This window comes from Aythya marila (genome assembly GCF_965140915.1).
Source record: "Aythya marila genome assembly, chromosome: 2".
NCBI lineage: Eukaryota > Metazoa > Chordata > Aves > Anseriformes > Anatidae > Aythya > Aythya marila.
The window spans coordinates 95446488-95463426 of record NC_139043.1 but is presented as its reverse complement, the minus strand read 5'-3'; the positions used below and the strand labels follow the sequence as shown (position 1 = coordinate 95463426).

Genomic DNA, 16939 nt, shown 5'->3' with positions numbered 1-16939 from the left:
CCTGCTCGCAGCGCTGCGGAGTCTCAATGACACCCGAGGAACCATTTCTCACAATCCGCCTTTCCTACTGAACATCATCCCTGAAATGAAAACAAGCAAGACTAACCAGTGCAGAATGTTTCCAGCAATTTAACACAACTCTTGTAAAAATGAGTGTATCTATTTCAATAAATACGTTATAGCTCAACCGCTGTATTTTTCCGTACATGGATACAGTGTAGGATTGCATGTTCTCAGCAGCCACGTAAAGCTCAGTGACATTTGAGGTTTTTTTTTTTTTTTTTTTTTTTTTCCTAGTGTCTTTTTTGCAAGATCCGTATTTCCCAGCCTCCTTGTTGCTCATAGAAATTTGGGAAGAAATGTTTCCAGTGACTTCTATGTGAAGAAATAAAAACTCCATGAATAAGGCTACAGATCAAGCTCCTTGCGTCCTTCTCCTTTGCCTTCCCACATGAGCTACCCTGGCACTCCTGTGGCGGTGGCCTCAGCAGTAGTTCCTCTGTGGTCAGAGCCAATGTTATGTGTTTGTAGCTGAGTTCTATGTCAGATGTTTAGTCCAGTCATCGAGTACTTAAAAGCAGTTCAGGAAGCACTGATCTCCCTTTCCTACAGCCCAGAAACCATCACTCGAAAGGACGGTGGCACGTGTCTGTGCCGGGGGCTGGCGCTGGGGCTTACGCAGGGACTGGCACAGCTAGCGTCGACTCCTCCTATGGATGGCAAGTAGGCGTGATGAAGGATGGGCAGCTGCAAAGACAGCCGACGCTGTATGCTGGGAGGGAGACAGAGAGAGAGAAGCATTAGCCAAGAGGAAAATGTCATATATTACATGCTTGGTATGTCTGCAGGATGCTGTGAGGAGATTTCCAGTGCCTGCTGCTGCGATGGAGAGAGTTAATGCCAAGAGCATCACGCTTGCTGCTGTTGAGCTCTGCCACCTCAGTGTTATGTCCCTTTGGGGAAATTTTCTGACAGGCTAGACATGACAAAAGAATCTAATGGTGCATTCTCAGCATCTCACAACCTTCTGAAATTCCTGGGCACTTTCAGATTAATTGTTAGACTGCTGATACTAGAAAAATGGAAAGCCTTACATTTGCAAGGAGGGCATGTGGACATATAGCAATCCTCCACTCCTTGCAAAGTGATCTACTGCATGCAGAGCAGTGGCTAACTGCGTGGACATTCATGAGGTTGCCGACTCATTTTTAAGCCATGCATCACTTAGCGCAAGGATCTTGGAATTAAAGATGGCATTTTTGCAACTCCAGCTAAGGCGCATACAGGTGCATGGAGGGAGGGAGTTCAGACTGCTGACATTTCCAAGTAGTTCATCTTTGCAGTTTAGGTCTGTGCTTTTAAGGTGCTGACTGCTCTCAGGTTCCCACACTCAGCACTGTGGGACCACAGAGCCGGCACTCAAAAAGCAGTCTGTCCTCCCACCCACACCAAAATTCAGTGTTTAGGAACCCAGCATCCTCCATCCAATTTCCATAGAAGATTGACATCATCATAAAAGCAAGGGTTTTGTTTTGATTGTTTTAAAAGGGATGCTAAGCCATGATCACAGTTAGCCCACCTAACCCCTTTCCATGGAGAGAACAGTGCCACGAGACAGTGCTTTGCTCCCCGCATGCTCTGGGTATACTAGTGCCTTCCACAAAATCCAAATCCAGTTGAGGTTTGTTAGTGCACGAGATGTTTTTGGTGATCAGGATGGTATCCTACTAGGATCGTGCCTGCATTTGGACACATTTGCTCTTGAAACAAGGAGAGATTTTCTTTAAGAGAGGGCACATATTAAAGTGACAGAGCTGAAATGAAGGCCAGGTCTTTAATTACAGGAGAAAAATATCCATACGTGGCTTTATATCAGTTCAACGGAGTTTTCGATTTATATTTCCCTGCCATGTTCACTGTATAGACAGACCCTTATAAAAGCATACGTTTGGAAGTTTCCCTTTTGACTGCCTTTCTGATTCAAACATTTCATTTCTTTTTGCTTTGTGTTAGCAAGTGGAGACAGCTACAAATGCATCCATTGCACTGCTCAGGGACCAAACAGTATAGCTAGCAAATTAAAACAGAAAGAAATGAAATGATATTTCTCTTTAGCTTCTTCACTACAGCACTAAGGCTTGTTATATACAGGGATGGGGTGGAAAAATGGTTGCTGCCTGCCTAGCCAGGAAACTCTTCCTCATTCTTTTTGCCCTACAAACCCTCTCTAAAAGTTTAGAGCAATATTAATCCACAGTATTTATGATCATACTGCTGCCCATGCATCTTTGGGATAAAAGCAAATCTGCTCGTTGTTATTTTGCTACTGTTTCCGACTCTTTTTGGTGGTATCAATGAACTCATTCCTGGTTCCCAAGGAGTGCAGAGGTGGCACGGTTCGCTGCCTCCATGCACTGCATCCTTATTAGCCTGACACTGCAGATTGTAATTCTGCCTCTCTTTGCAGGGTCAGACACAGAACTGCCTGTGCTTATTTTCCCACCGGTGGAAATGCTTACTTTGTTCAACTGTTACAGACTTCTCATTAAAGAGGGCTTTGGAAGCTATTTCAAGAGAATCCAGTTGCATAATAAAGTGAATGGTGTTGTTTTTTTTACCCATTTAAGTGTTAGCCATACCATGGACAAAGCATGTTTATTTGGCTATGCACATGGTGGCTGCGGTGGGTGGCAAATTTTGCTTTAACTGTACTTAAACTTTACTTTCACTTGAAAACTTGGTTCCCGGAATTGAGGGAGAGGAAGATAGCCTGGAGACTAGAACACAATTAAGAGCTTAGGCAAAACTTGTAGGGACGAAAAACAAAATAAAACAATCAAAAAAAAAGTAACAGAATCCAAACAAAAGTGCCATTTTCTCCTCAAGCGAAAGTAGATCTTTAACCTTGCTTCACTCTTCATGTTGTTGTTTTTTTCTTCTTCTTTTTTTTTTTTTTTTCTTCCCCTTTTCTCAATATCAGTGCTTCCCCCCCCTCCTCCACCCTGCCATGTTTCGTCAGTGCTTTTCAGGCTGGTGGCAGGCATTTTGTTTCAAGTTGGCCATATGATATAGATATGTCAGAGTGTATGGTCAAGTAGATGGGGGTGGGAATAGTGAGTATTAGTGGCTTTCAAAAAGTGCTCTTCCTGGAGGCTGAAAAGAAAGGTGGTGCCACACACAGAGCAGTCACTCATCGGGGCGTATATCCTCAACTCTACAGAAATGTCATTTATTAGGAATAAATAGATTCAAGTAAAAGCTTGACTTCCAGTGCCATTGCACATACGAGCACAATACGATGCAGATGGGAACTGTGTGCATGATGCTGCAAAGAGGGCAGAGGCATTTGAAAAATATTTTGCTTCTGCTATACAAAAACACTGATGAGATCCATTTGGTAAGTGTGGGGAGTGAAACAACTGCGGCTGCAGTCAAACCTCTTAAGATCTGTGGGAGTGTGTAAACTGCGCCTAAGTGCTCAGAGATCATTTCAATCGATTCCTCAGCCCATTAATGTTGATTTTTAGCAGCTGCTGGGAAGCTAGGGAAGTTCTAAAAGGCTACAGTAAAGCAAGATATTGTACTAGCAAGTAAACTAACCATTCTCAATGCACCTTATTTTAACAACAGCCTCGAGTAGGATAGGCAAATATGAAGCACCATCAGTAGAGAAACTTCATAAAGGAGGTATTTCATGCCAAGGCATATGGCTGTACTGCAATAATCCAGTCATAACTGACTTTTTGGATAAGAATTTTCAGTTACTAACATTGACAAAACTTGCCCCAACAGGCTATTTGACTGTCTTTTAAATGCTGATAAAAGCAGAGCTCTAGCTCAAAAAAATGAGATGATATAAACTACATCTTGCAAGCAAGTATGAAACAACCTCTGGCCTGAAAAGTATGGCTGTGCCTGCACTATGCACATAGCTGTATGGTAAGGAATCACAGTCACATTATTCAAATGTAGCACTAGAGATAAGAAAGAAAGAAAAAAAATCCCAAATCAAATGTTTTCTTCACTCTACAAGAACCTTTATGCCGATGAGCACGAATGACTAAGAATATGCTTGCAAAGCATAAGGTTTGGCAAGAGATAATCTCTTGTTGAAGAGAGAGAATCATAAAACCCTACTCCTGAAGACTGCTATGCTTCTTCTCTCTGGAGGATTCATTGGGCCTGGGCTGTGCAGCTCTGGTAGCCAAACTACACCCTCAGGGTAGACACTGACCCATGGACCTGGCACAAGCACAGTTGTGCAAGGCCTGAATGATGATGTTCTGGTTTAGCAGGACTGTATTAATTGCTTTCCAGAAATGTCAGCGGCTATTCAGATTTGTGCTGACCTGACTCTTAAGGCCTTTAGGAAATCTCAGTCTTCTCATCTGTCAGTGATAGCCCAAATTTTTTTTTATTTTTTTTTTTATGTGTCAGGAGAAGGACTTGAGGATCCTTGTTGCTCCCTTCTAACTTGGATATTTTATGATTCTATGATCTGCATTTTTCTTAGTATCTCTCTTACGTCAAGAGGACCACATGTAGATGAGCGCATTTATCTATTCACACTACATTATGTCTCACAAATGGTGCTGGAAAAAGATGCACATCTAATAGCTATGCATTAAAGCACTCTGCTGACCTCATCAAGTCACAAGAGTTTGCTCAGTGAGGGCCCTGTTTTTGTAAAATAATCAAGAGATTTCAACAAATAAGGGCTTTCTGTGTGTGTGCATGTGCATTAAGGTTAGCTCCTGTGCAGGTTTGTGTTGTGTTGTTGTTGTTGTTTTTTTTTTTTTTTTTTTCCAGTGAGGCCAGAGACAGAGCTCCTTGTATTTTCCTGCACCACGTCATACAAGGCAGTAACTGCTATCTGAAATCAGGTTTGCTGTCACTGATGTAACATGTGACTGAGTCTGGTAATTTATTTAATTTATTCTGTTTAATAAGCTTTTAAGTTGCCCAAGTACCAACCAGGAGTCTGACAGCTATTAGTTCAGATGCTCATAAAGTGGTGCCAATGTAATTAGGCTACCTTAGGGAAATGACTTATTCTAGGGACAAAAAAGCATGATGCTTCCCTTAGCTTTGGACCACAGCAAGCCCTGCTGAGCTGTTAGAGGGTATTATGTGAATTTATTATATAGGTTCCTGGAAAGCAAGGCTGATACCATAAGTTCCTGTCTTCTCCATGAACCTAACCAGTGTTTTGTGCCACCAAGCACAGAATTCTTTGATTCTGTGATCCTCTCCTTGAGGACGCAGTTTTGTTTCTAAGGAAATGTTTTTCTATGTCCCACTCAGCTCCAGCTGCTATGGTAACATTGAGCCCTAAAACTGCTTTTATTTCTCTAGCTTAAGACCAAAATGGAGTAAAATGACTATGCACACCACGAACCCTTCTGGCTTGTGTGTAGAAGGACCTGGGCTGTTGATAATGGTCATAATGTGTGTGTATTCCCATGTACATCCTCATCTCTCCGTTATGTTGGTGGCTGAGCACAACTTGTCCTATAACTTTTTATAGAAACTTTAGACATCACACTATGGGTATTTCTGACAAGACAAAAAAAAAGCATATTAGTTTGTTTTGGGGCACTTCAGGATCCAGTGGGGCTAATATCCTCTAAATTTGGTGATGATGGTGAGTTATGGGCAGGGAGGCATCATAGGTGCTTCAGGAGTTGCCATTCACATCTCCTCTCACTGATGTTCCAGCTGGCCCTTATGTTTTAAACAGTAGAAAGTGTGTGCACACAAGCACAGGCATACACAAGAGAGCAGAGTGTGTCTTTCTCTACCAGTATATAATGGTGTACTACTTACTGTTCTGGAGAGTTGATGTCTTCTATAGGATCTTTGCTTGTTCTGGAAGGATCTGACGTGCCCCACTGTGCTGGTGGATTTTGATCAAGATGATTTTTCAAAATTGCTTTCTCGCCATCTAGATGGAAAACACAGTAAATTTTATTTTACTGTTATGAAATGATCTTTCTAAAATTCTTTCATTATAAAAGTTTATACAGGTATGCACAGTGCCACAAAATAATCTCTTTCTGCCCATATTGCAATACCAGCTCAGGTTTCCCCAAGAGTCTTTGGTACTCATACACTTTTGGTGACGTGGTCCTTCATGGGAACTACCAGGAAGAAACAGAAAAGAGAAAAAAAAATATTTTGTCTTTTTTTTTTGTTGTTTTCTTCCTCCCTCTCTCTCTTAAACATCTTCTTTCATGCCTTTATGTGCCCTGTCATACTCCTTTCCCTAGTCTTACACGGTGTTAAAAATATAGTAACTGCATCATCATATTGTCTTGCACTCAAATGTTACTTTTCTACATGAAAAACAAAAAACAACAACAAAAATGACAAACAACTTGTTTAAATATTTTCCCAGAAAAAAAAAAAAAAATATATGGTCTCATTGATTTATGAAACCTTGGTACTCTTTATCTCACATAAGCAGTTAAGTGCTATCATTCAACCGTCTATCTGCTATGATTTAGCACAGAAATACCATTCGTATCAGATGCACTGGCCCACAGGTTGTCTACAGAAAGGGCAGCTAATGATTTCATAAAGCTTTCTCCTGCAGTTCTCTCTTCTGTGTAATGATAACATATTTTCTCTGCAGGTAGCATCACTTAATTCCCACAGGAGATGCAGGAGTCAGGGGCTAGCTGTGCTGAGGTCTGTGGCATGCATCAGTCCCTCTGCAAAAATCAGAATGCAGCCATTTAAAGAAGGCTGTCTTAACTGGAGATCCTTTCTGTTCCTGCCTGCTTTTCCAAAGTTTCCTGCTGTGTTAAGCCAAGCAAAGTCACATGGAAAACATCTGAGTAATGAGGACAGTGCAGAGTTTTCATAAATAATTACAGAGCAGCTCCAAATCCATCACAGGCAGTTGTTTGCTACGCACGCAGAAACAGTGACTGCTGCAGGCGCTAAGGCAACATGGAGGAGGACTCAAAGGTAGAAGCTGGAAAAGGATCTTGCAGGATTTGAATGCAAAAATGGGCAGGAGTGAGAAAAGCAGGAGAATATCTGAGAGAAATGAAAATAGCCTGAAAAATCCAGCACGTATTGAAGGCTTAGGCTGCTTTTCTCTACCACTAACAGCTAGAAACCCCAGAGAACATTCGGGTCCCAGCATGCTGGGAATATCCATGCTATCAATGAACATGGTAAAGTGCTCCTATATGTATGTCTACATATAGGCATTGTGGCCATACCTAGCCCTAATTTGTAAGATTCACTTTCCTCTGTGCAAGTCTAACAAGCAAGTTGGAAATAATTGCTACAGCCTAGAAGAGAAAGAAAGATTATTCACTGAAGTTGCATGGAAGACAAGGGGCTGGGTGAGAAAGGACACAACCAGAACACACGAAGATGCTTCTGTTGAGGCAACACAATGTCAGTAAAAGAGAGATAAGGGATCCAGCTGTAGGAAGAGAAAAGTGCTTTAAAGGAAGGGGACATGACAGGATTCAGTGATGGCTTAGATGTGAAGCAAGGACAGCAAGGAGTCAAATCTGACAGTGGCTAAGATAAGGAGCAGTGAAACCCATCATCTCAGGGCAGCCTGAAGTTTGCTGGTGTGGCACTTGCTGTCACAAGAGTTCAGTTTTTATTTTCCATATATCACATTTCTATGTATATCGAGCTTGACATTTGCATAAGAGCCTTGTGATGTCTATAAACAGACACATAGGAAAAAAAAACTCTTTTTATTTCCATGATTAAAAACAATGTCAATGCTGAGCTGATCTAAGCTGACAATGAAATATGCTGACTTTATGACACAGACCAAAGTTAAAATTCATTTCATCCTTGTAATTAGGGATAGAAAAGGCCTATTATTTAACTGCTCTAGGGCCCCAAATCCTTTGGCAAAGATAAGCAATTTGCAAAACCACTGAAGATACAATTCTACACCAAATGACTGGAATATGCAACTGCCAGACTTTGGGAGGTCATGATTTCAGAGAATAATCTGTGCTGTACACCCTGAAGGGAATTCTTGTGCTTTTAGTTGTGCTGGGGGGAGGGAGGAGAGGAAGGAGGTGGTCCCTGTCAAAAAGGTGGGGGATCTAGTTTAAAGTAGAGCAGAAATCATATATTCTGTGCCTACTCATTCCTTAACACCAACTGCCCATATATCACTCTGGGTGTTATTCTTAATAGACCCTCTTCCACCACTCTTTCAGATGACTCTCTCTTAATACACTGCATATATTTCTGTATACAAGGTGACTGAACACAAGTTTTAATATCCCAGGTTAAAAAAGTACAGACAGAAGCCACATAGGACTGCCATGACATCGAGACATTTTTTCCCGTTGTATCTCTCTCTCTCTCTTAAAAAATAGAAAACAGTTGGGTAATTCTTATTTGTTGCCTAAGGCTTTAAAATTTTTAGTTTTTAGATTTTTAGATTTTAGTTTTTAGATTTTTATTCTGCAGCTATGGAAACTAGAATCCCTTTCCCTTCCCTTCCCTTCCCTTCCCTTCCCTTCCCTTCCCTTCCCTTCCCTTCCCTTCCCTATAACGAAGATCAAGATTCTCACTTAGTCATACACTTTCAAGAGCTGGAGCTTAAAGAGGAAACACTATCACCATATGCACTTAAACAACTTAAGGATGAAGGAAATTGATTTTGTATAGATGAACAACTGAAAGAAAATGAATTAAAGGTAACGGTAAACTTTTGGCTTTCCTGATTTCTCTGGTTTAGGACTGCCTTTAGTATTTCACTATCTTTTCTTCCTCTGTCCATTAAGCATGCCACTTGAAAAATGTCCTTCATTCTCAGAGTACTGTCTGCCACTGCAGATGCTACTGAATAAGTTGCACTGGGATGATCTGACTGCCTTCAAAATTGAATTTACATTAGCCAGAAGCAGTTTCTAAGTAATTTTCACCTTCTTAGACCTCAAACAGGAACTCAGAAGTCTGAATAAGTGATGCCTGAGCACTTTCCATTCAGAAAACCACAGAGAAAAAAAGACAAATATATCTCAAGTGCCTCGCACAGCACTCTCTGATTGGTTCATTAGAAAACAAAAGCAGCTACCCGGTTGTCAGTGAGAGCCAGGAGGGGTTAGCTCAGGACCTTTGCCCACCTGCAGCAGAGAAATGACTTCCAATTACAGAGCTCTAAGCTGCAGGAGGACATCCCATTGCTGCTGTGAAGAGGCTCAGTGAGGAGGTCACTGCTGCCAGCTGCTTGCCTTTCTCTCTGCCAGAGGTGACTCCCTCCTCAGACCTCCCATATCTGTAATCACTTCACATCCTGTCTCCCTCAAAATTACCTGGGTAGGCTTAAACAATTCATGCATTTTAGCAAACATTGTTCAGCTGCGGGCAGAAAGTACAGCATGACTTCCACTGCTGCATTTTTTTTTCCAGGATGCTAGAAACTGCATCTCTTTACCTAGAAGTTTGTTTTGTTGGCACTTACACACTGTGGTTTTATTGAGTACCTTCATCATTACGCTTTAGTGGCAATATTCCTCCACTTGCTTACAACTTCGTGTCAGGACTGCTGTTCACCCCACATTTTTCAATTCCACTGTTGTCTTCTCATTGTTAGAAAACATATTTTATGCTCCACAAAGAAGTAAATGTGGTTTAATAATGACTTACAAGAACTGGCAGAGGTACTCTAGTCAATTTACTGAAGAGCTCTGAAAAGGTAAGGGTAGATCTTAAAAATCTACTGCTATTTTCCACGCTTCTGTTGTTGGGACTGTGAAACAAGACTAGTCACTTTTGGCTTTGTATGTGAGCAGGGTGTAAAGAAAATAAAGCCAAAAAGCAAATTAAAATGATCACATCATCTGCTGGTTATACATGAAAAAGTTCTCCTCACAATACCAGGAAGTCTAAGTCATGACTTCTCATAGTTACATTTGGAGAGGAAGACTTTTTTTTTTTTAAAAAAAAGAAAGCCAGTAAGATTCTCTTTTGATTTATACTACTGTGAATCAGAAGAAAGTCCCTTTACTACAGATTGATTTCCATGCAAGCAAAAGCAAGAACTGAATCTCTAGCAGATTGGTCTCTCTGTAGAAATAGAAACAAGCTCCAGTTTCAAGATTGGAATATGTTTGCTAGGCTTCACAGAAACTACTATCTCTCTCTCTTTATCAGGATATAATGAACTATATCTTTTCTTTAAACCAACATTCCTTAAAGCCTTGCGCACCTCTTTTTGAAAACCTTTCCTTTGAATCTGTGGTTTTAATCTCAAGCTTAATGCTTGAATAAAACCAACTTCATAGAAGTAATGTTTTCCCCTCTAGCAGATGAACTCTGTTTTGCTTTGCATTTACTTGCAACATGCCTTTGAAACCTGTTTTTTTTTTTTTTCTTTTTCTTTTTTTTCTTTGTGCTGCTTTTACATAGGGAAAAACTAACACTAGGAAACATTGGAGTGGGGTGACAACTGACAGAATGTGGGCATATCTGACATGCAAATGAATGCTCCCAGTCCATTTACAGCAATAAGTAAAGACTGTTTTCTGGCTCAAAACAGAAAAGACTTTCCGAGCAAGCTGGGGTGCCTGCAGAGAGAGAACTTGCTAATGTGACTAGGAAAAAGGGATTGCTTATAAGTGGGGACTATTGATTCTGTTGCTGTCGTTCATTATTTTTTTTCTAATACGCTACTCTGGAATGTACAGGCAAAGGTAGCAATAAATGAAGATATTACTGTATGGTTTTTTCTCAGCTTGGCTTTAGGTGAAACTCTCACTATCTATCAATCATTCATGTAGAAATAATTTCATTGAAAAATGTCAAATAGAATTCAAATAGAATAAGACTGTAGGATTCTAAGCATAACAAAATTAGCCAATCCAAAATAAATAAATAAATAAATAAAACCCACAGTGTATTACTGATGCATTTTTCCTGCAGAACCAAGTTCAGTCCTGATATGCATGCTCTTTTCATTTCCCTATAGCTGTCAGAGAACAGCTTGTCCCTTGAAGAATAGAAAGGGAGAAAAGTTCAGGACCTGATGAAAAGGGGTAATAAAAGCTAAAAAGAAAATTTTTATAGCAGTTTCTTCCATTATTTTATTGACAATGCCTGCTATAAATGTTGTGGAAAAGTTAATCTTAAAACTGCATGATGGAGCTTTCTGTTATTGCATGTGTGGGCTCCTCTGGAATTACGGTGGTGGCTGATACCCTGTGCTGCAGCTCCTGCAGGGACAACCCCAGGTGACACAGCCCAGCTTGCTCTGCCTCTGAAGTGGCTCCAGGTATAAATCCAAATAACACCAAGAGTGTTCTAGTTTATGGCAGCTTCTAGGGATGTGTAGTAAAAGCCTCAGTAACTTTTATCTCTGCAGTAACTTGCGTGGTAGAAATAAATTCTGCCTTCACAAGGTCTTCCCTTCTTCTGACTCACTGGTGGCAGGGGTGCAGTGGGCCCTTTTGGGAAGCTCTGGCTGGTGCCCATGCTGGGCTATTTCTTTGCTGGAACCGTGCGGCACAACCTTGCTCTTAACATAGCACCACAGCTATAAGCAGAAGTCTCCTTTTTCCAAACATCAGCCTGGAAAACTCACCCCCAACTCCAAGCCTCAAGCTAGGCTCTTTGCTGAGTGTCACCACCAGTTACAAGAAGTGCCCAAGCTAAAAAAAGTACTCACCTACAGCCATGTCCCTGCTTTATACCAGGCTGCGATGCAGCTCTGTTGCTCAGGCAAGGTGATCAGATACAGCAAAGAGCAAGCTGGGAGAGAAGTTCATGTTGTGAGAGCTAAGGTAGCTAGCAGATGCCATGATTCAAAATGATCTGAGGAAGGTATTAAGTAAAGTTAAGGGGATGCTTTATATGTACATTTTATACCCAACTGGGGAAGCCGTCTGAGGTCCCAGAGCCACAGTCCGTGGAGCACATGGAGAATTGCCTGACCACACAAAGCTAGCTAGCAGTGCTGAAAAAAACTGTATATATATATAAATTAAACCATAAACTACAAACCACGTTTTCCTTGTTGCTTTTATTGCATGGCCAATTGCTGTAGATGTCTCAGGGACAGTACAGGTTTGTGAACAAGAGATGAGTATCTTGGATAATATCTCTCCTTAAATGAGACCTACTGAATTAAAAATGTGCTATAAAGAAGGAGTCACCATGCCAGCAAAGAGTGCACTGTGCTAGGAACTGTTCCTGTTAATAACTAACCATGAACTCCCAAAGCTATGGCTTTGCCCAAGATCAGGCAGTTATAGGAGTGCTCAGCTGTGTCTGCCTTTTCCGTCTAAATAGGTTTTAGACACCTAAATTTAATGTTTGGCTCCTAAATCCATGTTTGAGGTAAATGGCAGGGGTGGGGAGGGATGGGAAGAATCAGATAACATCTTTTGGCACTCAGCTATAGGCTGGGAGTTTTGACTCTGAACAATTTTTACAGATCATAAATCTACTGAAGTGTGCTATGACATTAAAGTTTCATTAGGCCTTGTTTGAGATGCATTGCATAAATCCCATGTTATTATCTGTCCTCTGAAGTGCAGAGCTCTGGAGTTGTGCAAGCAATAGCAACAGGGACACAGTACATCACGTGCACTACATCATCTATGTGAACTCTTGCAGAACAGCATGATGTTTTGCAAAGAATATTGACACAGGATTCAGCCATGTCCACAAGAGCAGTGGCAAATGATCAGCTATGATTTTTAGCTCCAAGTCAGCTGTTTATTTTAGCATTTCTCTTCACTGTATTACTCCCTCTCTCTCAGCTCACATTTTTTACAAGGTCCAAGCTAGACAAAAGCCTTGTCATTAACTGAAAAGCAACATTGGACTGGCTTTCCCAGTTGCAGGGTGGAGATGATACGCACGGCCACTTCTAGGTCACGCTGATAAAATATTTACATCTTTTGAAGCTTGGCTGAAGTACCATCAGGGATGCATAATTTCAAGGTTCTGTACTTTAATTTACAGAAAACAATATGAAATACATAGCTACAGAAAGCATAGCTATGTCAGTCAGAGTTAGCTTTTCTGTAGCTATAAGGGCCAGAATTTTTTTAAGTACCATTTAAGTGATGTCTGTTTGTATCTGCACAGAAGCAGCAGTGACTCAGCAGCATGAATTCTCCAAAGCCTTATTATTTTTATTGGAACGGCAAATTTAAATTAAGTACATAGGTTGACTATTGGAATGTGATGCAGTGAGAGAAATACAGATGAGATTCAGACATCAAGCTAAGGGGAGGGAAAGAGAGAGAACAAGGAGCAGAAGACAGAAATGGAGGGCCAAAAAAAGGCTGTCGAGGGTGGTTTAACGTGGTGTCTCAAAGCCTGGAGGTATGAATACCTGATGTCAGTTGAGATAGGATCAGGATACTCTGTCATACCCATATTTGGGGCCTTTGTCTTCAAGTGTGGGACCAAACTTTGAACACCTGCTGGAAATCGAGATCCAGGTCCTCCTCACTCCCAGGTCAATGCTCTAACCTATTTACTATAAATATGGCCAGGAAAAAACACCCTCACTTCTCTTCTCTTCCTTTAGCTTTAGGTGATTGGTCTATTCAGAAAACTGTGTCCAGCATCAGCAGTATGCAGAATATTTATCCTGTATGTTTAAATAGTACATAATTCAAAGCTTCTCAGTACATTAAGGCTCAGTGCATAAAGATGGTTTTAAATATGTACCCAGCAGCAGAAATGTAGAAGTTAAGGTACTGTACTGGGCTAAACTTGGGAATGCAGAGAATCTTGGATGCTGGTGTTTAAAGCAGCAGTAAAGCATCGATGTCTTCTGTAGATATAGCTACAAGTAAGTGAAGAAAGGTTGTATTTTCTCCTTGATTTCTTTGCCAGCATCCTACTGCTAATGGAGTGCAACCTGCTGTGGGAAGCATCCAGTCCTAAATTTATACCCAACGTATCTCTTGAGAATCATTTTTGTTTCTCATAGCCAAACTCAGATGGCCATTTGGCACAATGTAATGTATCTTTTTCTGCTTGAAATATTATTCATGATTTATCATTTTTCCTGGAGCATCTGACATGAGTGGAACATTCTATGTGTTCCTTTCAAACACTTGGTAAAACTGCCTCATCCCACTCACTGATGTTAGTTCTTGTTGCTGATCTCAGCCCAATAATCACACGCCTCCAGCAGCTATTTACGTTTTCCTTTTCCTCCTTTCCCCCCTTCTGTTTTTTAATTTTAAAAAGGACACTGGGAATGCTATGGAGCTCTTCCTCTCTTTTTTTGCCAAAAGTTACACAACCAAGTGTTTACGCAGGCTAAAACAAAGAACCCCATGAGAAAGTAACCTTATCCAACCAAAATTACAATAATTACAATATGCTTCAAAAGCATATATGAACCATTGCTATTATTTAAAATAATTCTTCAACAATTATATTTTTTACTCTGCCACACACAGCAATAGGAAACCTGAGCCTAGCATTGTAACAAACATGCAACTCTACAACTTCCCAATACATGGCAATTAATTTTCTTTTGTTTTTTACTTAAGGTAATAATATTCAGCTGTATGAAGTCACTGGCCAAAATTCACAAAGTAGATCTATTCTAGAGTCAGAAATGTAAGCTGGGTGTCCTGGCTTCCACTTGACTGCACTATGCACTAGATTTTATTGTTTCCCCAAAGTGAAATTCTTTTGTATATATTTCTTTGGAGAGCTGTGCAAGAAACATGGTAGGAACGACTTAGGAATATTACAGTGGTCATGAAATCCTATTTTATCCATTCCTAGGGAAGAATTTTCATATGTAAGTGCCTTCAATTCTACATTTAGAGTCCAAATCAGCACTGAAATATTTACATGTTTCTCTTCTATGTGCTTGATAGCAGTGTCCAAAAGTAGGATTTGAGTATCCTATTCAGATGAGCACATATTAAACTGGGCTTCCTACTGTTGAAGGCTGGCACAATTAACTCTCACAACTGAAGCATTCTATGACTTCTCTCCCTCCATACAGTACAGAAAACTTGGCTTCTGAACATAAATTTATTTTTAAAAGTTTCCTACTTTACCATGTCTATTACACACATAAGGCTTACAGTAAAAGACGAGATGTACAGAGAAATAACTACTTAGTGGGTACTGTATAAACTTATTATGTGACTTGCCATGCTTTCCATAATGCAACCAACACATGTAAAGCTCTATCTTACCAAGATCCGAGTGCTCTGGAACTAGACCAATAGGACTTGTGTTCAAAACCTTGGTGGGTTATACTGCTTATAGATTTCACTAACTCTCACCTTTGCTGTCTGTGAAGTTCCGTATACTGAGAATGTCATTAAGATCCTGATAGTGGTTCTGCTTAATGTATGTTGTTTTCTCAGGAGTGTCCTGAAGCTGCATTGTGACCTCTTCTAGGTCTTTGTCCAGCTGCAAAACAGAAAGGGTATGAATTGCTAAAAGCTCAAGGATCATTGCTTCAGGTACCTGCAGTACCTGCATAGCTTTCTATAAGAAGACCAGGAGGCATGTGGTCATGCAATGGCCACACAGCACCAAATATAGTGTTCTTATGGCACTACTACAATGCCACTAAAAATCATGCTACAGGCAGCAAACTGCATTCAACTGTGATATAGCATATAGAAGAATAAGCTTCAGTAGTTGAGGGTTGAAGTAAGTCCAGATGCACTGCTGAATAAGAAAGAAATGGGCATAAGAATGCCCAGTCTGAAAACCTTTCAACTAATTATTATTTATGCAGACCAATATGCTCCAAGTGCCCATGACGATGAAACTTCCTTTTTGAACCCACAGGGTCTGGGTATTTAATTTAATTTGTTGAAGCAAAGTCTAAAAAGCATATCAGGGCCCTGTGTGCACTAACACAGCAAAACTGCCCAGACTAGCCTTACCTGTGTCATTGTCATGAGCCTTGCAAGTCACAGACTGAGATCTTGTGAGTTAGGAAGCTTCATAGGAAAAATACTTCAGAAACGAAAATAGTGAATAGCCAGCAGAGCCTTTATCAAAAATTGCAAGGCTGTCATATGAAAGGCACCTGGCCAAGCTGAAGAGACTACATTTCTTTAAAAAGGCAGGGATAACTTTTGCTTTTGAAGTCATCAGTTGTCTGAGTAAACACCTTTCTGTTACATAGGCAATTGTCATTAGTTAAGATCTAGACAAAGAAGTAATGGTTTAAATAAAAAACCTTTTCTTCAAGGCATAAGAATAGTTCACAATACAGGCAAGAAAATAACAATTTTTATAAGATTATGGATATTTTGTCTCACAAAATGGGCAGTCTTCAGAGTTGATTTGCCATTTTTTGAAGTCTCCTGAGCAAGGATGGACATAATGGAAAATACCTATGTTATAGCTCAGATAGGATTCATGTATTTTATGTGCTTAGTCCTCCTCAGTACAGACTGAAAAAACTTCATGGCCTTTGTTCCGTAAAAGGTCAGCTTACACAATCATAAAGGTCCTTTCTACTTTATGAAATATGTAATGCTGTTTCATAGGCAGATGGAAGACCTGTCTAGCAAATTTTTGAGTGAATTCTCAGAGAGGTCAAGAAATAACAGCAACAGCAGTCTCTGAACTCAACCACAAACAGAAACAAAGACATCTCTTAACTGCCCTTGGGGTTGCAGGTCTCTGTTACACTTGCATGGAAAACTTGCCCTTCTACAGCTATTGCTGTATGGTACTCAGCATGGCCGTATGAAGCAGCAGGGTGATTTGCCTGATACAAAGCAATAGAGGAAGTTTCACTTTAATTTGCTAAGGCACAATCTAAATTCATCACATCTGCTAAGTATTCACTGTATTAATTAGCTATTCATATAAATCATCTGTTTCCTATTATTTCAATATTTTGCTAAGGGCCAACGCCAATTTTTTCCTCTAAAAAGTAGTCAACAGTTAAGCAGACTACAGAATTGCATACAAAACTGAAAAGAAA

The 16939-nt window shown here is 40.4% G+C and overlaps 1 protein-coding gene across 1 annotated transcript in view; it reads right to left on the bottom strand.

Moving 5' to 3' along the window:
• Window positions 1-606: 606 nt before the first annotated feature.
• The window catches only part of GABBR2 (gamma-aminobutyric acid type B receptor subunit 2), a gene marked incomplete at both ends in the record, with an annotated part of 496416 nt that continues 480083 nt past the window's right edge, over window positions 607-16939 (bottom strand). The window contains 3 exons of the mRNA XM_082753404.1: window positions 607-772; window positions 5827-5944; window positions 15270-15399. Of these exons, the coding sequence (XP_082609530.1) occupies window positions 607-772; window positions 5827-5944; window positions 15270-15399 (414 nt within the window). The remainder of the gene's footprint in view (window positions 773-5826; window positions 5945-15269; window positions 15400-16939) is intronic.